Source organism: Rattus norvegicus, chromosome 1 (assembly GCF_036323735.1).
Source record: "Rattus norvegicus strain BN/NHsdMcwi chromosome 1, GRCr8, whole genome shotgun sequence".
Classification (NCBI taxonomy): Eukaryota; Metazoa; Chordata; class Mammalia; order Rodentia; family Muridae; genus Rattus; species Rattus norvegicus.
In genome coordinates this window covers 270013952-270038327 of record NC_086019.1, presented here as the reverse complement: position 1 = coordinate 270038327, position 24376 = coordinate 270013952, and the positions used below count along the sequence as shown (strand labels likewise).

General features: G+C 42.9%; 1 protein-coding gene across 6 annotated transcripts in view; it reads right to left on the bottom strand.

Moving 5' to 3' along the window:
• Window positions 1–24014, bottom strand: part of Grk5 (G protein-coupled receptor kinase 5) — a 193981-nt gene extending 169967 nt beyond the window's left edge. For 2 of the 6 annotated variants that reach the window (XM_039088810.2, XM_039088806.2), the window contains exon 1: window positions 23756–24010. In XM_039088810.2, coding sequence (XP_038944738.1) covers window positions 23756–23807 — 52 coding nt within the window. In that variant the 5' untranslated portion in view covers window positions 23808–24010. Of the gene's footprint in view, window positions 1–23755 lie in introns of all 6 variants that reach the window. The other 4 variants (XM_039088820.2, XM_039088800.2, XM_039088827.2 and 1 more) reach the window with 4 other exon arrangements.
• Between the last annotated feature and the right edge of the window lie 362 nt (window positions 24015–24376).

Sequence of the window (24376 nt, the reverse complement as noted above, 5' to 3'; positions counted from 1 at the left end):
CATGTCTATGGGATATGTTCTTCTAACTGGGCTGCCTTATCTGGCCTCAGTGGGAGAAGATGCACCTAACCTCAAAGAGACTTGATGTGCCAGAGTTGGGGGATACCTAAGGAAGGGGAAGAAAGGGGGGAGGGAGTGACCAGGAGGTAGGGCAGCAATAGGGATGTAAAGTGAATTTAAAAAAGAGAAAAGAAAAAAGAAAAACAAGCACACACATGTGCACACCACCAAGAGAAACCCAGCCTAACAAAAGAATGCCCAAGGGACAATATTGACCTTGCATGGTCCCATCTATCCGTCCTTCTTGCACTCCACTCTACAGTTTCGAATTTTCTGTCTGCTTTATGCATCAAGCAAGACAATAAAGACTTTTAGGAGAAATGACTCAGTATAAAAATGTTTGTTTCACAAGTCTAATGACCTTCCTTTGATTCCCAGGGGCCCATGATGTAAAGAGCTGGTTACATAGTGTTGTGCACCTATAATCCTAGTACTCTTACAGGGAGATAGGAGGCAAAAAGGAGAATCCACAGCAGCTTGTGGGCCAGCTAGCCTAAAGTAGGAAGTACAGAAGAAATGAAAATTTGCCTCAAACAGGAGGAAGAAGAGAACCAACTCCTTGCAAGTTGTCCTTTGACCCCTTACATGCATGCTATGCCACACACAAACCCAAGACATGTGAACGAGCATAAAATATTCACTCAAGGATTTTCCCAAATTCAAGGGAACACTTGAAATGATGTGTAAAGACCTGTTCACACATTCCTTCAACCCAGCCAGTCAACAGTAAAACCAAAGAAAGATTCCCTAGATCTTTGGCTTAGCAGAGATAAAATTATCATATAACACTCACATGGTAAGATGCTAAAGACGGTCCTCACTCACATCTAGAAGATTTAAAATGCTTTGCTTTACTCTCTGCTAAGCTTGTACTACTATTTGGGTCTGAGTCCAGACGATTTCATTCCTGTTGTTATTGACTGACTACTGTCAACACAGAATTATATCCCCGAGTGATGATAAAGACAAGACAGACTTTGCCTTCAGCCTGTAACCTTCCTTAGTCATCAAGGAAGCCAGAACTGAGTTACTTCTAACTACAATTTCCAGCTGCAGAAAACTAAGCAAAAGAGCATCAGTGTTATCATAAGACCTTGGACTGGAATCTGTATCACTTGCCAAAATGCGTTTTGGGTTTTTTTGTTTGTTTGTTTGTTTTGTGGGGAAGGTATATCATTTTTGGTTTTTGGGTTTGAGGTGGGTATGCTTGGTTGGTTTAGGGTTTTTTGTTTTGTTTTGTTTGTTTGTTTGTTTGTGTGGTTGGTTTGGTTTGGTTTGGTTTGTTTTAAGACAAGTTTCTCTGTGTTGCCCTGGCTGTCCTAGAACTCTACCTATAGACCAGGCTGGCCTTGAACTCACAAAGATCCAGTTGCTTCTGCCTCCTCAGTGCTGGGATTAAAGGTGTGGGATAAGGCAGTCTACAGACCAACCAAGAAGGGTGAGTTACAATACTAGGAGCCTCAAGAATGTTCTGTCGTACCATTCAAATTACTTGCTTGTTCCCTTGTGGGTGACAAGAGTCCCCACCCAACTTGAAAAGCAAGTAATACCATTTTATCTCTGAGTCTTTGGGATGTCTTCCAGTGCATGTGGCAAGGTTTCTATTGCTTGTGTCTGGATGGAAAATTCCTGCATTTTATGAAAAAATATTTACTTACTGCTTTTTTAACCAGATTAAGGACTGTGTGTAAAATTTCTAGGAAGACATATTATTAGGATAATGTAGTGCAGAACAATCAAACTTCGTTTTTATTTAATTTTCCCTTCTGTGATCCACTAAGGGAAATACAAGAACCATGCATTCCCTCCCTTACTGTGCAGGTGGCAGTTAAATTAGTAGCAGATTTTATCTTGTTTCTATTATACACATTGCCCCTCCTATCTCCAACTCTGTCCTCAGGGGTAATTTTCATTTTCATGTATAATGCCTGCTCTTCAAATTCTGTTAGGAGAGACCCACAGTTTAATTACTATCAGTGAAGGATGAAGATATGGCTCAGTGGTTAACATCACTGGCTGCTCTTCTCAAAGATTCTGTTTCAATACTCAGCACCCATTTGGCAGCTCAAATCTGTCTTTAACTCCAGTCCCAAAGGATGTAACACCCTCCTCTAGCCTCCACAGACATATATCCAGGCAAAACACCAGGCATAAAATAAATAAATGTTTTGTAAATAAACAAATAAATAAAGTGTTTTAAATTTTAATAAAATATTATTATAAGTGCCCACATTAAATTTGAACTAACAAATTATCAAGACTGGGAAGACTGAAATGAGCCCCAGAGATCACCAGGTCTGACCTGTACATTTATAGAACTGAGAGAAGTTTGGCTCAGAGAACTTAAGCCTATGGCCTCACGACATGCCGGTAGCACATTCTCCCTTATTCAAAATTTCACAGAGCCATCAATAATACTTTCAGTGGGAATTGAAATATATTAGCTGAGTATATTTAACAGGAAAAAAATACCAAGTTACCTCAAAAAGAAAAACAGTGGGTGTCTAGAGCCCACTTATGTCAAGTTATTAAACCCCCACATCCTTGAGCTTGCCAGACACCACCATTCCCACTGCCAGCAGATTGTGGTCCTAGGATGAAAGTGTCTATTAATGAACAGTGGTTTCCAATAAAACCACAGCCTGGATATCTGGGGACAGGGGTTCTGGCTTTAGTTCTTATAATGATTCATTTCCACTGTCAACTTGATTGGATTAAAAAATGCCATGTGGGGGCTAGAGAGATAGCTCTTCTGTGGCTAAGAATATTTGCATGAAGCTGGGTGTGGCACATGTCTTTAATCCCAGAGGCAAGCACATCTGGACTACATAGTGAGTTCCAGGACAACAGGGCTGTGTTGGAAAACCATGGTAGTCTTTAATCCTAGCACTCAGGAAGCAGAGGCAGGAGGATCTCTGAATTTGAGGCCAGTATGGTCTACATACTGAGTTCCAGGACATTGAGGACTACACAGATAAACTTTGTCTGAAAAAAAAAAAAAAAAAAAAAAAAAAAAAAAAAAAAAAACCAAACCACTTGCTACTCTTACAGATCTGAGTATGGTTATCAGTACCCATATTAGGTGGTTTACAACCCCCTGCAACTCCAACTCCTGGGAATCTAATGACCTTTTCCGGTCTCTGCAGGTACCCACACATGTACACATATTAGCGCTCGCGCGCACACGCGCACACACACACACACACACACACACAAACACAAACCTTTAAGAGAAATGGCCTGGGTATTAATGACTCACCTTTGGTTGTCTGTGAGAGCATTCCAAAGAGGATTAGCTGAAGAGGGTATGGGAGAGAACTGCCTTGAGTATTTCATGAGTTGGGGTCCCAGGCAGAATAAAATGGTGGAAGGAAACAGCCAAATAAAAGCCAGCGTTCTACTCTCTGCTTCCTGGTCCATGAAGATGTAAAGAGTCCCAGCCACACACTTCTACCACCATGATCATAATTTTCCCATCATGACAAATTATAACCGGAGTCAAACCCTGAACCAAAATAAAGACTTCTTCCTTCCTTTAGATTGCTTCTATCAAGTGTTTTGTCATAACAACAAGCAATTAATACAGTCTTCCCTGCAGCAGACATGGTATGTGTCTGCTCTTAGGAGGTAACCTGCAAAGGGCAGAGTACTGCCTACCATGTCTCAAAAGAACAGAATTGAACCTAATAGTTGACGCTGTGCCTGGTATAACTGGCCTTCACAGGCAGACCTGGAATATCTTTATTAACTAGTAAGGCCAAAGGATGATCAATAGACACACACACACACACACACACACACACACACACACACACACACACACACAGTGCACATGTGCACATGTGCAAGTACGTGTGCGTGTGTTTTAGGGTCCCAGTCCCAGCCTTCAGGAAACTTTTGAAACTTTCTGGGTAAGGCATTGTTTTGTTTTCTTTTTTAATCCAGGGGCTCACAAAGGGATGTTCTGCTGAAAGTGTAGTTTCCACCACACAAGAGGTATAATCAGACAGCAGGCACCAACTGCCCTCTTAATGCACAGCGGAATTCTGCTATAGGACCAGGCTAGAACACAGGCTACAGGAGGGTCTCAGGAAATATTCTGGTTCCCCAGTAGTGGCTCCCAAGCCTGGCTTCTTACAGAACCTGCTCTCCCATCTCCACCCATGGCATTGGGGATCAATATTGGCTTCTGCAATAGCTTCTAACATAATACATCATAGGCAAGGCCTATGTAAAGGGTTCAACTATGTTCCCACAAGATTTATGTGTTATAGTCCTAAATCCTAGAACATTAGACTGTATTCTTATTTGGAAACGGAACCAACAAGTCCCAATGAGATTTTTCAGGATAAACTATGACTTATAAAAGGGGGAAACATAGATACAGAACCACACACAAATCCTGCATGCAGTGGTGACATCAGATCTACAACACATCAATGGCCTTTCTCCACATACTCTGCTGAGTGCCAGAGTGCTAACTCACAATCCTATAAATGTTTCCTGGAAGAGAGTGCTATCCTACCAACAGTTATAGAGCTATTAAAGACCAGGCTTTGGCCTCCGCCTCACGACAAGCTTTTTTGTTCTGTTGTTTGTTTTTTGTTTGTTTGTTTGCTTTCTTCTGAGTCATGGTTTCTCTGTGTAGCTCTGGCTCCCCTGGAACTCACCCTGTAGACCAGGCCAGCCTCGAACTCAAAGATCTGCCTGCCTTTGCCTCCCAAGTGCTGGGGTCAAGGTGTGCGCCACCACTGCCCAGTTCATGCTAGGCCTTTTATTCTCTAAGTAGGAATCTTATCATGCTTCCCTGGATAAATCACATACAAATTTTTAATCAAAATAGTTACCAGAAGAGCCATAAAATCCCACAGAAGAGAATGCTATACAGGCATAAAAAATGTAAGTGGACCTGAAGTCAATGCACATCTCAATGAATTAGGGAAAGGCGCCCAGTCCTTGAGACATTTTCTGATCCTGGTTCTGATACATTTATTCTCCCTCTACCTCTATGGTAGAAAAAGTTGTGAACCAGAGTCAAAATAAGAGCCTTGAGAAGTGGGAACCATGGGGTGGGTTAGCACTACAGCAGTGTTCTCAACCTGCCTAGTACTGTAACTTTAAATTATCACCTTGGAGGCTTACTGTTGAATAAGCTCACCCTTTCTAGTTCTTTCTGAACTTTGGCTGGCTGGTTCAACTCAGCTGTTTTGGCTTAAACTCCTCTCCAAGCTGACTGACTCAATCTGGCTTCTTTCATCTTCTCATGGAATTGCTCAGCTTGGCTTCAAACTAACTCTAGCAATTTGTTCTGATCTTCTGGCTCCTTCTTATTCTCTGGTTTCAACTGCCTCCGCTGACCTGCACTGAACTTCATGAACTCACAAACTCAACTCCATTGCATTGCACTCACTGCACTGACTCCCAACTGACTACTCTCTCTTACTGTGCTGCCCTTAAATAGCCTCTTTGCTGTGCTGTTCCCATGAGAGTTGGGCATTTCCCATCTCTGACTCATTATTTCTCTGATTCATCACATTTTCTGCCCCTCAATTAGATATCATTGTTTGGGATTAAAGGTGTGTACTCAGGTGTGTCCCCATTCAGCCAGAGGGATTATAGGTATATGGCCTTTCAATCAGAAAGTCTTTGGATGTGATCCCTTGCCTGAGCAGCCATGTTGCTGGTTTACAATTCCCTCTACAATAATAATTATATGTGCTTTCTGATGGTCTTAGATGAAATCTGTGAAAAGGTCATTCAACCCTCTAAGGGATCTCAATTCACAGGTTGAAAACCCCTGCACTAGAGAAAGAAGGGAGCATCCCAGCTATGTGAGCCTAGAAAGTCACTTTACCTCTCTAAGCTTGGTTTCCGTCCTTACTTGGGTTGTTTTTTGAGACAGTGAAGCCCTCTGTGTAGCCCTGGCTGTCGTGGAACTCACTCTGTAGACCAGACTAGCCTCAAACTCAGAAATCCACCTACCTATTGCCCTGCTTATCCCATCCCAAGCCCTGTGCTGGGATTAAAGGCACATATCACCACACAGCCCAACATAGGTCCCAAGTTTGCTTCACAGGATGGTAGTGATGATCAAAGGTGAGAAAAATAAACTGGATGTGGTAGCACATGCCTGTATTTTGAAAGTTGAAGCAAAAGCATTGCACATTCAAAGCCTGCCACTGCTATGTAGAATTCAAGGCTACCCTGGGCTACACAGTAAATCTCTGCCTATATGATAGACCACCATGAAAAGCTATAGGTCCAGGGACAGGAAGATGACTTGATAGGTAACACAAGCCTAACGATCTCAATCAAATCCCCAGAATCCACTTAAAAAAGACGGGTGCAGCGGCAGACACCTGTAATCTCTGTACTGCAAGATGAGAGGCAATGAAGTTCACGGGCCAGCTAAGCTAGAGTACACAGTACAGCAAAAACAAGAGGCCTCAAAGGAGAAGATTATCCTCTATCCTCTTATCAGAACCACCTGCTGACCTGCTGTAATAGTGTAATAGGTATTCTATTCCTCTCCCTCTCCTTCTCCCTTCTCTCTCTCTCTCTCTCTCTCTCTCTCTCTCTCTCTCTCTCTCTCACACACACACACACACACACACACACACACACACACACACACACAAATAAAATGAAATAAAAGCTGTGGTTCTGTTTTCCAAGCTTCAATTTTCTGTCTGTTTACACACGCAAGAGTCATGGACAAGTAGTCTTTTAACTCAACCTTGACTTCTCTAATCCAAGCTTTGAATACTGAGAGGAGAGATGATTGATTAAACAAAGGCGAAAGGGCTGGAGAGATGGCTACAGTATACTTATATATAAAATAAATAAATAAATAAATAAATAAATAAATAAATAAATAAATAAATCTTTAAAAAAACACATACAAGGGGTTGGGGACTTAGCTCAGTGGTAGAGCGCTTGCCTAGGAAGCGCAAGGCCCTGGGTTCGGTCCCCAGCTCCGAAAAAAAAAAAAAAAAAAAAAAGAACCAAAAAAAAAAAAAAAACACATACAAGCAAATGTTAAATCCCAATGCTCTCAAAAATGTCACATCACATATATCACTTTCCTGTCTCATAAGAAAATATGCTTCGGGGCTGGGGATTTAGCTCAGTGGTAGAGCGCTTACCTAGGAAGCGCAAGGCCCTGCGTTCGGTCCCCAGCTCCGAAAAAAAGAACCAAAAAAAAAAAAAAAAAAAAGAAAGAAAATATGCTTCAAACAACCCTCAGGTCACTTAACTCTATTACAGAAATTACAACACCTCTTCCCACAGGAGAGGAAAATATTCCCAAGGGAGGGGGGATAAAGACAAGTCTTTAAAGCACAGAAAGACACAATAGGTAAGCTATCCCTACACTACTGATGCTTTAAATTTGGAAAATCCAAATTGAGGGGTTAGATAAAAAATTAGTGAAAGGCATGTCTTCAGAACTGGATAACCCTTAAGGGTCTATTAGAATATACCCAGCACCCCACTGAAACACCCAGATTCTGAAGACAATTTTTCCCAACCCATTCATTTCATGAGATATTGTAAAAACAGAATGAGATGCTTCTGCCACATGCTGTTGACTGAAAACAACTGCAGAACAGCGTGAATGGGAGGAACCATTGCATGAAATAATATCTCCATGTTCCTACTCATGTGTCTATGTACAAGGCTGGGAACATGGCCACCTAAAAACTGCCTTTGGGGAAGGGTCTGGGAGGTAACTTCATCTATAAAGTATTTACCTCGCAAATATGAGGACTGGCATTCAATCCCCAGATTCCATTTTTTAAAAAGCCAGTAAAGGCCAGGCATAATCGCACACTAGCAGTGAAGACCCAGAGACCAGCCTGGAACTCAGAAGTTCCAGGATGGACAGCTAGAGCCACATAGAAAGGCCCTGGATGGATGGGTGGGTGGGGGTGGGTAGGTGTGTGGGTGGATGGATGGATGATAGATAGCCAGTAACAGTGGCACACACTAATAATCCCAGGGCTTGGGAGGCAGAGACAAGGGGATCACCGTGTTTCTGGACAGCCAGCCTACTTAATGAGTTCCAAACTAGCTCAAGACCCTGTTTTAAAAACCAACGTAGGGGCTACAGCAATGGCTCAATGGTTAAGAGCACTGACTGCTCTTCCAAAGGTCCTGAGTTCAATTCCCAGCAACCATATGGTGGCTCACAACTATCTATAATGGAATCTAACACCCTCTTCTGGTGTGTCTGAAGAGAGCAACAGTGTACTCACAGAATAAAATAAATAAATCTTAATAAAAATATATTTTTAAAAATGTGTTTAAAAATAATTCAAGGTGGATGGTGCCTGAAGAATGACAGACACTCCAGGTTGACCTCTGACTTACATATATACACTCATACAAGACAAGTACACACACATAAAAATTTTTAAAATAAATTAAAAGCGACCTAGTGTCACCTCTGAGTAGCCTGTGTGATGGGACTGGCAGCAGAGATTATTCTCCTATACAGTTTAATTCCTCATCAATGTTTTCCCTCGCTTAAATTTTCATGAGAAAGCAAATATTGTCTAAAACCTTAAGACTGAGTTGGAATGGCTCCTATTGCACAGTGAGTCCCAACTGTACACTCCATTCAGTGTTTAATGCCCCGTGTAGGGTAGCAATGACGTCCTGAACAGCTAGCCAGGTGACTGAGGATGGCAGCTGTGACAATACTGAAAGAGAATCTGACATGGAGGCACAGTCTCTGAACTAGCTGCGTGTTCTGGCATAAATAATTTACCTCTTGAGCCTCAGAACTTTATCTGTAAGGATGGAGAAGAGTAAATCACAGGATTCGTGAAACAGTAAAGATGAACCGGAAAAAAAAAAGGTCAAAAAGAACTTGGTAATTGGGTTTGTTTGTTTGTTGTTTTTTCAAGACAGGTTTTCTTTGTGTAGCCCTGGCTATCCTAGAACTTGCTTTATAGACCAGGAGGATCTCTATTCAGAGATGACCTGGCTACCCACCACTCCAAGTGCTAGGATTAAAAGCATGCAACAATTCTGTCCAACTGGGCTTAGTAATTTCTAAATAGTATCTTCATTACTTTTCTCATTGCTCTTAAAACACCTGACAAACACAACTTGTGGGCTTAGGAGTTTGTTGTTTGCTTGTTTGTTAAGGAGATCTTACATAGTCCAGGTTAGTCTCAAATTTGAGGACCTTATAATAGTCCAAATTGGTCTCAAGCTTGCTGTGTAACTAAGAGTAACCTTGAATTTCTAACCGCCTTGCCTCTACCTCCTCAATTGGGGAATTTCAAGTGTGTTACTACATCCAATTTTATGTGGCACTGGGGATTAAACCCAAAGCTTTGTGTATGAGGGATTAATTTTGGCTCATAGTTCAGTAGAACGTCTTGGGAGTAAGTCATGGTAGCAGGAACGAAACATAGCTGATAACAGTGCACTACAATCAGGCAACCAAGAGAGGAATGCTGGTACTCAGCTCACTTTCCCAGCCCAGGACATAGGACCATTCACAGTAGGCAGGTCTTCCCACCTCATTTAATCTAACCTAGAAACCTCCTTACAGATATTCCTAGCAATTTATCTCCTAGATGATTCTACATCCTATCAAGCTCACACCACACATTAGCCATCACAGGCTGCTTTAGAAAGAGGATACACTGGGCTCTGGAAATGTCTCCATGGGTCACCAAAAAACCTGACAACTTAAGTTCAATTTCCAGGACCCACATGTTAGAAGAAGAGTACTCAGCTAAGTTAGTTGTCCTCTGTCTTCCACATGGTACACACACACACACACACACACACACACACACACACACCACAAATAATAACAACAACAGTGTAAATGTCTGGGTTGACTTCTTGGAAAGGATATGCCCATTGTCTGCTGTCATCTTCCCTCAGAGGCTATAATGATGCCTAAGACACAAAACTCTGCTTCCTCCCCCTTCTCTATTCTAGGAAGGCACTTAGTGCACAGAGGCCCATGGAGAGCAGACAAGGTTCACTTAATGAGGAAGAACTTGATGCAGCCTGAACACTTTAAACCCTCTCTTCCTGGCAAGCATTCCTGACTTTTTTTATTTTCTTTCTTTCTTTTCTTTTCTTTCCATCCCAAATGGTGGCCCCCTCCCAGTCCCCCTTGAAGAGGTCCACCCCTATCCTCTCTCACCTTTGCCTTTGAGAGGACACACACACACACACACACACACACACACACACACACACACACACACACACATCTCCCTACCCTGGTGCATCCATCATCAAGTCTCTACAGGATTAGGCACATCTTCTCCCATAGAGGCCAGACAAGACAGCCCTGTTGGGCCTGCTGGGGAATGGATACCACAGTGAGGCTACAGCTTTAGGAAGAGCCTGTGCTCCAGTTATTGGAGGTCCCACATGGAGACTGAGCTGCACATCTGCTGCTTATGTGCCAGGACCCTTTATACCCCACAGGCCCAAAGAGGTTAAATAAGAGGGAAGGCCCAAGTGAGGATGCTTAAATCCCACTTAGAAGGGGGAACAAAACAGTCATGGGAGACAGAGGGAGGAAGGGGGGGAGGGGAAAGGGGGAGCAGGATTAAGTATGGGGAGGGGTATGTAGGAGAGGCCCAGATGGCCAGAAGGATGAGTGGAAATATGCAGCTGCCAGGGTTGGAGGGTGGGGGAAATCTCTAGAAAGTCCCAGAGACTTGAGATGGGGGAGGCTCCCAGAACTCAGTGTAGGTGACCTTAGCCAAAATACCCAAACGTGGAGATACGGAACCCGAAGAGACCACCTCAAGTAGTCAGACAGGACCCCTAGTGGAGGGATGGGGACATCCACCAACCCACCTACAAAACTTTCTACCCAAAATTGCTCCTATCTAAAAGAAATGCAAGGTCAAAGATAGAACAGAGATTGAAGGGAATGGCTGAGCAGAGATCGGCCCACTTTGAGACCCACCATGGGCAGGTACCAATCTCTCACACTGTTAATGATGCTATGTTGTGCTTGCATAGCAGAGCGGCCCTCTGAGAGGCTCTCCCCAGCAGCTGATTGAGACAGATGCAGATACCCACAGACAAACACTGGGCAAAGTTCAGAGATCCCTGTGGAAGAGTTAGGGGAAGGACTAAAGGCCCTCAAAGAGATGGCAACCCCACAGAAAGACCAACCGAGTCGACTAACCTGTACCCAAGAACTCCCAGAGACTGAGCCACCAACCAAAGAGCATAAATGAGCTAGTCCCAGGCCCCCAGTACTTATGTAGCAGAGGGCTGCCGTGTCTGGCCTCAGAGAGACAGGATGCAACAAATCCTACAGAAAGTGAATGCATCAGGGTGGGGATACACCCAGGGGAGCTCTCAGAAACTGAACTACCAACCAAAGAACACACACGTAGCCTGAAATGTTTCTAAACTGACAAAAAAAGAACCAGAACACCAAACAAGCATCAGTATTCTGACAATTACTGAAGAGTAACCCAACAGGTGCACTTCAACAGTATCCAAAGACTTACCCTCCCCTTACTAACATGCTCAGCCATCTCCGGATATCCAGCTTCTCCTTCCTGAATTGACATTTTGCTACCTTTTAAGCTTTGAGATTTGGGGGGGGGGGGTATTTTTTTTTCTTATACATTTAGTTTGGTTTCGGGTTTTTTTATTTGTTTGTTCAAGACAGGTTCTCACTATGTAGCTCCAGCTGTCCTACATCTTTGTAGGCTGGCCTCAGACTTACAGAGATCTAAGTGCCTCTGCCTCCCAAATCTTGGGATTAAAGACATGTGCCACAAAGTCCAGCTTTGTTTTGTATTTGTTTATTTGTTTACTCCCTCTAATTGGATACTACTGATGGGAAAACATCTGGAGCAAGTATCTAGGGTCAGTGCACTCCATCCCAGGCAGTGGTTAGTGGTTTGGGGAATGAGTATGTGGTGGAGTAACTGGTGGTTACTAATTATTATATATCACAGGGCTTGGCATCATCCATAAAACTTCATCATGCTAGCCTCCCTCTCTTCAGAGAGATTACAGAACTGCCTGTTTAGAACTTTTTCCTCTAAGTTAGCATACATTTTCCTTGTCTTAATTGGATCCAGCCTCCCAGCCCGTGAGTAGAAAGGCATCCTTCAAATACCAGGTCTCTGCCATCCTATGTCTAGAAGAATCACTGCCTCGCTTCCTATTTTCTTTCCTTTCTGCTCAGTCTCAATTCTTCCGTGACATGAAATACATGTGACGAACACATCCTAAGCTACCTCTGATATGGCCAAAAGAGGGATGGGGTTAGCATGAAGCATCTTCAAGGAATACAGCCTCAGAACTAGGGGAAACTATTTGCCTCGAACATTTGCTTGAATGCAAATATTTATTTCTGGGAAAACAACTAAAACAAACTGCTTCCAACTCAGGGGGAAGGGTGAGTTTGCCAAACATTTTTCACAGTTAAGACAAACATTTGAAAAACATTTTCCTATTGGTCCTCCACCCTTATGTAATCTTTCTTTTCTATGCTGAAACATTTCTTAATTTATCATCTACTGTGCTGTGATATGGAATCGTTGTGGGGTGTGTGTGTGTGTGTGTGTGTGTGTGTGTGTGTGTGTGTGTGTGTCCCCACACCTGTACACTGGGTCAATCTCAGGTCCCATCTACCCTGCTTTTGTTGTTTTGAAGACAGGGTCTCAATATGTAGCGCAGCCCTGGCTGGCCGGGAACTCTCTGTGTGGAACAGGCTGGCCACCAACTCATAAAGATCCACCTGCCTATGCCTCCCAAATGCTGAGATTAAAGGTGTGTGCCATCATGCCTGTCTGTCAGCGACTCTTCCTGTCCTGGAACTCATAATCGAAATTCGGCAGGCTAAGCAGTGAGCCCAAGACCTAATCAGTGAGCACAAGTCCATTCAGCCAGCTTTTCATCATTTCACATGGATTTCTGGAAGTCCAGTCCTCATCTTGTACAGCAAGCTATTCCCACCACCTGTTTCCTTTAGGGTCTCTACTCTCCAGTTCTCCTTCCCACAACAGAGACACAGCACCATAACTTAATCTGGAAATTCCTTTGCACACCAATGATGCTGCAGACACACCCTCGGATACCATCATCCCCTACACACACACACACACACACACACACACACACACACACACACACACACTATGAATGCAGGCCTATGGATATCCATCTACAATACCCAATCCCTGAGATAAGGAGGACATTACGGTGACCTATACTGATGAAGTCAACATCCCAATTCTTAGGCTCACTCCACTCCCCACTACTCCTAGAGCTTGGTTGCCTCTCATGGATGTTGTTTGCATGACCTAATGTACTTGATCTAGGCATATTAATAACAACATTTGGACAAAGCGGAACATATTTCAGTATCAGCTCTTGAAGCTGCTTTTCCTGGCCCCTTCTTGACCCTTCTTCAGTCTGTTTCTACTTCAAAAGAGCTGCCAAGATTCAACCAAGATGGAATTCCATTTCATGAGATGTTGCACAACACCCTTTATCAACTACACAGGCCAATTACATTGGCCAAGCTCCCTCTGTCCTATATGTGGGTAATTCCTCACCTTTCCCCTGCCTGAGACAGATAAATTCAGAACTGCACTTCAATACCAATCAAAGGCAAAAGCATGGCCTCCTGTCCCCTCATTATTAAGCAGCAACATCACACTGCTTCTGGCTAGGATTCCAAGTTGATAGCAACGAATAACACACGCATGCAGAGAGAGGGAAAGAAAGAGAGGGAGGGAGGGAGGAGGGAGGGAGAGACAGAAAGACTGGAAAAGAGAGAGGAAGAAATGGGGAGAGATAAAGAGAGAGAGGAGGGAGGGGAAGGGAGGGGGAAGGGAGGGTGAGAGGGGGAGAGAGAGAAGGGAGGGGGAGGGAGAGATAGAAAAACTGGAAAAGAGAGAGGAAGAAATGGGGAGAGCAGGGAGAGAGAGAGGGGAAGGAGAGAGAGGGAGAGAGAGAAGGAGGAGGAGGAGGAAGAGGAGGAGGAGAGAAAGAGACTGACAAGAACTCTGGATGCAATTATTCATAAAGTTAATGCTGAAGAATACAAAGGGGATTAACCCTGCAATAACTTTGCTGAAGGAAAGGCTACTTCATGCTCCAACTTCAGAAAGGAGAGAGGGGACCCACCTCCTTCTCTCTAGCCTCCACTTTTGCATTAAAAAAAGCTGTAGGAACCTGAGCATATGTCTAAGATGTCACCCTCAGGCAGAGTCCAGAGTCAAGCATGACCTAAGAAGTAAGAAAGGTATGCTGGGGAGAGTTGGAACAGGGTAGGCCCACATCAGCTAGGGAACAAAAAGAAATATACCATCCCAAGAAGTCAGTCTGAGCCAGGGCAGTGATAGTCTTTAATCCCAGCACTCCGAAGGTGGATCTCTGAGTTGGAGCTGAGTTCTAGAACAGCCAGGGTTACACGGAGAAACCAATCAACCAACCAACCAACCAACCAAACAAACAAAAATATCAGTCTGGTTTTTTGTTCACATTTCACAGAAGAAAAGAAAGATTTATTTAGGAACACGGTGGGTCCTACTTGGAGTTGTTGCAAAGTCCACAGCTCAAGTGACTTTGAGCTAGTGACATCCTTTCTTGATTTCCCAAAACATCAAGCCAGGAGTTTCTTCTGGAAACATAGGCAGACAGAAAGCAGGGTTCTGCCACTTAACTAGGTTGGAATGTTCTTATATGCTTATCTCCTTTTGCTTTCTGGGGTTTTTTTTAAACTTGTTTATTTACTGTGTTTTGGTTTTTATTTTATTTTTGCTTTTCCAGATAGGGTTTCTCTGTGTAACCCCGGCTGTCATGGAACTCACTTTGTAGACTGGGTTGGTCTCGAACTCGGAGATCTGCCTGCCTCTGCCTCCAAAGTACAAGAATTAAAGACATGCACAACCACTGCCTAGCTTCCTTTTGCTCTCCGAACAGACGCGGGAAGCTGTCCTTAGAGGTTCACTCTTGCCTTTTTAAAAAATATTGATCTTCCAGAGATTACAAGTTTCTAGAGCCACAGAGAACCCAATCAAAAGTGGCCTGATTTGTGAGTGTCTGTCAAGAGGATGTTCCCAGTTAACCCTGGCACCATTTTAAATAGAGTTCCTGGCTTCAGACAAGAAAGAAAAAGTAACTAATTCTCTTACTGTTTCAAATGCTTTCCTTCCTATGCAGGTATGCTTCATCTGAGTTACTGTTTAAAAGGTTTCAAACCTTAGGAGAAATGGTCTTTAGGGAAAAATCACTGGGATGTAGTCCCAATCAGTCTAACTTTGACATCTTCATCTTCTTTTTATTCTCAGTCCAGTCTGTTGGGAAGAGTGAAAACACTTCAAATTGCTTTGCCTGTTTTTCACTCTCATTTTAGATCACATCTTTGTAATCACATCTAAGTAAGTTTCTTTTTTTTTTTCTTTTGTCTTTGAGTGAAGGTCTGAGAATGGTCCCCATATTTGAATATATGGTCCCTAGTTGGTGGACTGCTTAGGAAGGATTATAAGATGCAGCCTTAAAAAAGATGACCTGGATCATGTATGTACTTTGAGGTTTCAAAAGTCCATAGCCAAGTTTAGGCTCTGGGCCTTCTGCTTGTGGATAAAATGTGAGCTCTTGCCAGGAACACGCCTTTAATCTCAACATTTAGGAGGCAGAAGCAGGCAGAGCTCTGTAAATATGAGGACAGCTTTGTCTACTACATAGTGAGTTCCAGGACAGCTAGAGAGTCTGTCACAAAAAAATATAAAATAAAATAAAAAGGAAATTGTTAGCTACGGCTTCAGTGCCATGCTTGCCTGCTATACTTACTATGACAGTCATTGACCTGTCCCCTGAAACTGTCAGCAAGACCCAATTGAATGCTTTCTCTTATAAACTGCTTTGCTCACAGTGTCAATTCACAGCAACAGAACAGTCACTAAGACACCTTACAAAACATATTTTCCCCCCTCTTGGAAAAAATGGCTTTTCAATATATACTCACACTAGAAATTTCAAGAAAGAACATGGAGCCGGGCATGGGATGGTCGTACATAACTGTAAGCCCAATACTTGGGAAGCCGAGGGAAAATGATCATGAGTTTAAGGTCAGTCTGAGCTACATAGTAAGATGTTATCACATAATGAAAATAATTTTAATAGACGAAAGGAACATTGGGTTCTATGTGTTTATACCATACTCTTTCATTCAAATTAGGAAGGACAGATGTACAATTTAGGTAAATTTCCCAATAAATGAAGGGAAGTGGGGGAATACGGTGGATCACCATTACCACTATCTCCATTCCTAAAGTAAGTAAACTGAGTCAGTCCCAAGTTCTACATAGCTACCTGGAGTTGGGCAGCCCACCCCCTCCTTCGTCTCCCTTTCGGTTCCGTGTCAAAGCATATAACCCAGTCCCAACAGAAGTCCACAAAGGAGGGCAGCCTCTGTCTTTTCAATCCTGAACTGCAACAGGAAAACCTGTTTGGTTTTTTTTGTTTTTGTTTTGTTTTTGGGTTTTTTTGTTTTGTTTTGTTGTTTTTTTTGTTTTTGTTTTTGTTTTTGTTTTTGTTTTTTTTTTGGTGGTTTCCATCTGAAAGAGCTGGTTTTGTTTGTTTGGTTTGTTGTCTGCTTGTTTGAGACAGGCTTTCTTGTACAGCCCCGAAACTCTCGATGTAAACCAGTACTGAAAAAAAGGCGTGCACAACACCGATCCTGATGAAAAAGCACCACACCCTAGAAAATCAGCAGTTTACTTCTAGATTCAAACCCTTCTCTCACGAATAAACTTGAATTGTTTAGGTGTGTGTGTGTGTGTGTGTGTGTGTGTGTGTGTGTGTGTGTTTTAAGACAGAATCTTACTCTGTACTGTAGGCTGGTCTCCAATTCATGGCAATTCTTACAGACACAAGCCTCACCTGGTACACATCATTTTTAAATTACATATGCATCCTTCAGGCCATTGTCCAAAGTCTAGGCGCCACAAAGTTCATGGAGCTACGGAACTGATGCCCTAACCAGCTTCAAATTTTTATGGGAAAGAAAACATCCAGCCCTGTTCATATCTAATTTTCTAGTTTAAAGAGGCTAAAAAAGGTTGAGGCATATCTCAGTGGTACAGTATATGCCTAAAAAGCATAAGACTCTGATTTCAATCCCAGGTACCACCAAAAACGAATAAATGAAAGTAAACCATGTGCTCAAATTGATTTTTGTTTTGTTTTGCTTTTGTTTTATTTGAGACAGGGTCTCACTATGTCACTAGCCTGACTCGCTACATAGACCAAACTGGCCTCTACCTCAGACACATGTCTGACTCTGCCTCCAGTGTGCAGAAATTTAAGGAATGCACTATCACACTTCACCCAGTTGTCTCTTTTTAGTCCATCTTTAAATGCATCTATCCAAGGCTGACATCCAAAGTATCACTTCTGCCAAGGATCCATCAAAATTCCATTGATGGGGCTGGAGAGGTGGCTCAATGGTTAAGAGCACTAACTGCTCTCCCAGAGGTCCTGAGTTCAATTCCCAAAAATCACACGGTGGCTCACAACCATCTGTGATGGGGTCTGAAGCCTTCTTCTGATGTGTCTGAAGACAGCTACAGCATACTCATATAAATAAAATAAACAAAATCTTTTTTAAAAAGCCATTGATGAGTGAATGAACACACCAATATTACTCTTGTAAGAGTTCAGAAAACAATTAAAGAACTTCTTTCTTTAATGAGAATAGGTGGAGGATTCAACCAGGAAGAGACTATTCTTTTTTAAAAAGTAGCATGGTTTATACAGATGAAATGTGTCCTCTGGTGTCTGAGTGGTAGTTAAATGAACAATACTGTCTTCACTTTCTAAAAATAAATCTCAACGATATCACTTTTTCATTAGGAATGTCTAGATATTATAACCAGGTATGGTAGCTCGCACCTGTAATTTCAGCACTTCAGAAGCTGAAGCAAGAGGATGCTGCTAGTCTTGAGGCCAGCCTGGGCTACACAGAGAATCCCAGGCAAATGTGTCAAAAAAGAAAAAAGTCTAGGTATTATGTTTTATCTTAAATCACATATTCATTGGCAACAAATATTAACGTTAAATATTGCCCACAGGCCTAGATGGTTTCCTAAGAATGTTGATAGTTCCCAGGAATGGGTTGAGAGCTGAATAGTGCTTGCTTGGAAAAAGCAAATGTGGTCATGTGTAGAACATTTCTGAAACCCACTTGGGCTTTCTTAAAGCCTGCAATGCAGGCCCAAAGGCCATCATTTAGCAAGCCACTACAAGAGCTCTGGCTTTTAAAGACATCACTTAGGCAAGAATTGGTTTGGGTACTGAAAGATCAGGATCTTTTAGAGTTTAGAATCTGACAAGCAGCATCTAAACTACTGAAAGATGAGAGTCTTGTGGGCCTTTATCTGATGCTTATAAAAACAGGCAGCTAGATGAAGCACAATCATCATCTGAAAATCTTCTGTTGGAAAGCCAGGCCTTCTGAATGTTGCTTTTGGTTTCTCTATCTCTATGTTGTAGATATTGAAAAGGAAGCTACAAGAAGAGGCAGTTTCATTTAACAGCTTAACAGCATTGTGTTTAATAGGCCAGGCTGCTTTCACACACGCCAGCTGCCAGAAAGAAAGCTATCACTCTTCTGACTCCTCAGATCAAAGAGAGAAGCTTTGGGTAGCTCTGTCTCTCCTCAGAGCTGTGGTGGACTACAACTTTCAGAAATACCCAATCTTCTGACATCTTAGCCCAACCATGTTCCAGCTCCAGCATGAGGAACTAAGGACTCAAGGGGAAAGCAGGCTTCTAATCTACCATGGAATGCCAAGCCTAGCAAAGGCAAAACACAACTTCTTCCACCTCAAGACATTGGCTCCTTTCCTCCTGCTAGCCTCCCTGGCCTCTCCCAGGCCCCAAGTTCACCTTCTCCTAGGCCCCTAATCTTGATCATCAGACAGATACAGGCGAAAAGTCACAGCCTTATCTAGGAAAATTTTCTTGTACAGTCCGGTTTTCAGAAATTGTGATAAATAGCAGAGTCATTCTGTCCCAGTGCTTCCTGGCCTCAAGAGCAAGGATATATGCCCAGTTCTTCTGAAACCTTTGTAATCAGACAGAGCTATGAAGCTAGCCTGTGAAGAAAGGAAAGGTAATTTCTTGTAAATATTCCTCCCACCAGTGATGCTCCATGGCAATACAACAAATCTAGACTGTAAGAGAGAAAAAGAAAGGAAGGAAGGGAGGGAGGGAGGACAGAGGGAGAGAGGGAGGGAGGAAAGAAGAAAGGAAGGAAGGAAGGAAGGAAAACTTTTACTGCAAAAAAAAAAAACAAAAAGAAATATACAAAAGGCATTCTGCAAAGAATCTCACTCACTACCAATATTTCAACAAGAGCTTGCCTGCCAATTTTCTGAGATTCTGAAATGCAAATAGATAGAAGACTTGGGTCTTAGTCCCTTTTCATTAAATGCTTAATCTCTTAGCTCATTTTCATAAATTGGCATGAATTTTGTCTCAACTTATTTCTTTGTTCCTTAACTATTTCTTAGGAAAGCTTAATTCCTATGAGAGGTCAAAACTAACCTGATGTTTTCTCATACAATCAAGACATATACACTTCAGTAGGTTTAGCATTTTGAAATTAGATTACCATTATTTTGTTATTTCAAAACAACCGAAAAGTTGGCTCAGCAGTGGTTAAAATCACTGGCTGCTCTTCCAGAGGTCCTGAGTACAATTCCCAGCAGCCACGTGGTGGCTCACAACCCTCCGTAATGAGATTTGATGTTCTCTTCTGTCATGCAGGCAAATCGAGCACTCATCTACATCAAAACGTACAAATAAAGAAACCTCAAAACAACTATCACAAAGGTGGAACTCAGGGGCAGGCAGATCTCTGTGAGGCCAACCTGATCTACATAGTCAATTAGGAGAGATACACAGTGATATTCTATCTCAAAAAAGAATAAAAAAGAAAAAGGAGGAAGAACAAGAAAAGAGGAAACAAATTCATTCGTTTCTTTGTTTCGTTGGCTGGTTGGTTGGTTGAGACAACGTCTCACGTCTCACCGTCTCACTAGACATATCCCTGGCTAGCCTAGAACCCTCCATGAAAACCAGGGAGACCTCAAACTCAGAGACCACTAGCCTACCTCTTGCGTGCTGGGATTAAAGATGTGCATTACTACAAGTGTCCAGCTTTTCACTCTCACTTTTAATAAACTTTCACTATTTAAGCAAAAGAAATGTGAGCATAGATCTGTAAATCCCAGCACTTGGGAAGTGAAGGAAAGAACGCCAAAAATTCAAGGTCAGCAAGGTTGGGAGTTTAAGGTCAGTGTAGGCAGCATATAAACCTTGTCTCGGGTCCGAAGGGTACTCACATATGGACAAATCACTTTACCACATTCACAAAGTATGTCCATCTTTCTTTAAGGTTTGTACTCTTTGGAACAAATGTGACTTTTACTTGAAAGCCACATTTAAAATTGTTTACAATGTATTTTGGGAAGAGAACTTGCTTAAATTTCACATTCACCAATTATATTTCTCATCTGTAACCATTCAAAAGAATCTTCAAAGTGCTTTAAAACATTTTAGGGGTTGGGGATTTAGCTCAGTGGTAGAGTTAAGGCCCTGGTTTCGGTCCTCAGCTCAAAAAAAAAAAAAAAAAAACCCACATTTTAGACAACTTGATGCTTTGAGGTTTGCTTGCCTTCCATGTACTACAAAATATATCTTAGTTACTTCACTAACCTGGCTGGGATTTTTCTTCCTTTTTTTTTTTTTTTTTTTTTTTTTTTTGGTTCTTTTTTTTTTTTTTTTTTCCGGAGCTGGGGACCAAACCCAGGGCCTTGTGCTTCCTAGGCAAGCGCTCTACAACTGAGCTAAATCCCCAACCCCCTTTCTTTCTTTTCTCTCTATTTTTTAATAGGATCTCATATTAAACTTGGACATGAACTCCAAGACAGGTCTGCTGACCCTGAATTTAGGATCTATCTGTCTCTACCTCCCAAGCAATGGATTGATATCCGGTGCAACCACACACAGTTTTTTCCCTGATAGTGATCGAACCCAAGGGTTTTGGTGCCTACTAGGCAAACACTAAACCCTAGCTTTTTTCTTTCTTTTATCTTTCTCTTCCTCCCTTCCTCAATTCCCACCACCACTACCCCTTTTTTTCCTTTCCTTCTTTCCTTTTACACGAATAGAAAAATAGTGCTAGGCACCAAATCAAGGCCTTTTGAATGCTAGGCAAGAACTCTACCTCTTGAAACATTCATTTCTGAATATCTAAATAATACGGTTATTTGGAGAATTACTAAAATTCAGTATGACTTTAAGTAGAAAACTTTAAAAAGAACATGTGTTTATTTCTAGACTCCTCCATGTTAATTTGGATAAGCTCAAAGCTTTAATAAAGTCGCAGCCTTTATTAAATAGAAGTACTTAAATTGTAGACTCTCTTTGGACATAAAAGGAGAAAAGTTAAATACAAGTTTTAAAATGAAGCTTCCATGTACATGATTAATTTATCGCTCACATGTCAATCTCTCTGTTTCCTTGCAGGCAAAGCCCTCTCATCTGGAAGGCATTCTTAAAAGCTGTTTCTCACCAGGAGATGTCTATTGAACTCTCATAGGAAAACGAAAAGACTTTAAAAGAAAAAAAAAAACAAAGGGCACATTCTTGAGCACGTCTAATCACAGTAATTTGGCCCCAATGGGAGTCCATCATTCCACTTATACTTCTCGTCCACAGCTCTCCTCTCTAAGACTCCAGAAAAACCTATATACTAACCCGACAAACAAAAATACAAACCAGTACATTCATTTCAGTAAAAACAGTGGGAACAATAACTGGAGATGGGAAAAACTTTACAACTCAAAGTGAAACATATGCAAAGAAGTCAGTGCTGAGGGAAGAATAAATAAATAATAGCGTAGAGAATCCTAGGGAGCTGGGCAATAGGAGAACTCAGTGGAACATGCAAAGGCCTCCAGGACTAAAGATTCCCATAGAATCATACCCAGAGATTCCCCAAGAAATAATTTTAGAATAGACCCGGATATTTGTCCAACCTGGAGACCTATACCATTGTGTCCCACCACTAGGTGGCAGGCTGCAAATCTCCCAGGAAGGGGCTTTCTTCACCTCCAGACACTGCTTCCCTAGCTCTACTTCACCAAAAATGTCAGGATAGTGGAGGTGAGGGGGCAAAAACTTCAGTCCCACCTCTAAAAGAGTTAAGTGGAAGGGCAGTAGAGGAGGGAGAACTGAATATCTGAAACGCTACTCAGTTCTCAGAGAATTGCCTCCTTTGGGAACTTCCAAAACAAGCCTGTTTTAGGATGACAAATGATTTGAAAGTGCCAAGATGAGTTGCTGAAACCTAGACAAGGTGGGTTGCTCTATACATCATGTACTGAGCCACGAGGTGATGGAAGGACTGGATAAACACCAGTTGTTTACTGCTGGCCATAAAGTCTTCCTTCATTCATCAAAGTGGCTCAATGAAAATATTATGAAGTAGGGATGGCATTTTCCTGGGCTACTTGCAGAGAATCCTTCTAAAGGGGAAAAACCTTACTCAGTCCACCCTGAATATTAAATACAGCCTTCTCCCAGGAAAGGAAAATAATAACAACAAAACAACAACAACAAAAACCCTCCCCCTTCTTATAGAATGGCTGCACACCAGAATCCAAATGTTGGCAAATAAGATATTACATAAATTCCAAATTTTCCTGAATATGTATGTTTCCATTCCTGCAACACAAACCGTTTAGGACATCGAAGTTTCTGACACACACCCCCCACACACACACCTTTTCAACTCAAGAATCAAAAGTCAAAATACATGGTACAAGGTATTAATAAGGATCTTACCCATCCATTTCCTAACAGCTAAACGCAGGAAATTGAGATGCGTACAAAACATATCTAAACAGCAGCACACTTGCCTATAACTAAGCCTTATCTAACTCAGGGTGGGAGTTGGGACGGTTAATAACAACAATCCATCCTAAATTTTTAATTATTTTCTCAGTGACTTGTAAAGCCACCCTTTCATTATTCTACACACTGGCTAATTCCCCAACATCTTACTTTGCCTTTAAAAGGCTTCCTTCCACACAACGACGGGATTTCCCTAAGAAATTTTCCCAGAGGATGATGATTTCCACCAATAGTCTTTATCAACTCAAGCAAAGACTGGTTTTTGCTAATTCCAATCCCACAACACACACACACACACACACACACACACACACACAGAGAGAGAGAGAGAGAGAGAGAGAGAGAGAGAGAGAGAGAGAGAGAGAGAGAGAGTGAGTTTTCACACTCTTAAAACCATCCCGGGCCAACTCTAAAGGCTGTTTTATTGGCTCGTTTTTTATCCTCTCCTAAAAGAATGCTTTTCCAACTGCCCTTTCAACAGCTGCAGAGACCGCACGATTTCTAAGGTTCAGCTGGAAACTAGAGGATATTTTAGCATCTTAACTCGTCCCTGCAACTGTCTTTGCCCCAATCCTAATCTTCTGAGCCCAAAAGCAAGAGCCCCTCAATATTTGCCGACAGACCTCCAAGCTGTACCCCTCGCACCAACTCACTGCGAGCATCCTGCACGCCCGCTTGTCACCCGACACCCGCACCCCGGCCCGCGGCGAATGCTCTGTGCAAGCACCGGACCACCCGAGCTTACCTTCCCGGGCTTTCAGCAAGACCGTGTTGGCCACGATGTTTTCCAGCTCCATTGACAGTCGGCAGTCAGTGAGGGAGCCGGCCGGCGGGGCTGTCAGCGTCTGGGGTGATGCCGCTGCCGCTGCTCGAGCTGCCGCCGCTGCTGCCAAACCCCAGAGCAAGCAGCCTGCCTCGCTACCGCATTATTCTTTCTACGAGCCCGCGGAGTTTCCCCCTCTGCACCGAAGAGCCGCCGCCGCCGCTTCTTCCTCCCTCTGTGTCCCCCCTCCCCCCTCCCTCAACACTTTCCCCCCCACCCCCCACCCTCCGCGCGTCTCTGTCACTCCATTCTCCTCCCCTCCGGCTCCCTCGGATGCTTTAATGCTTCGGATGCTTCAGCCTCCCCTCGTTCCCCTCCCGGGGGTGTGGTACTCTAGGCTCGAGCCCTGGCACCGCGCAAGCGCCTGCCCGAAAGCACCACCCACCGCGCGCTCTGGACACCGGGAATGAAGGGAATTGTAGTCCGGCGTCTGACGGGGCGGGGGCTGTAGTGCACCGGGACTGTGGTGCAGGACTGCTGCCGGTATGGCGCTGAGCCCAGGCGGCTCAGTCTCGCCGGCAGGCAGTCTCAGTCAAGAACGCC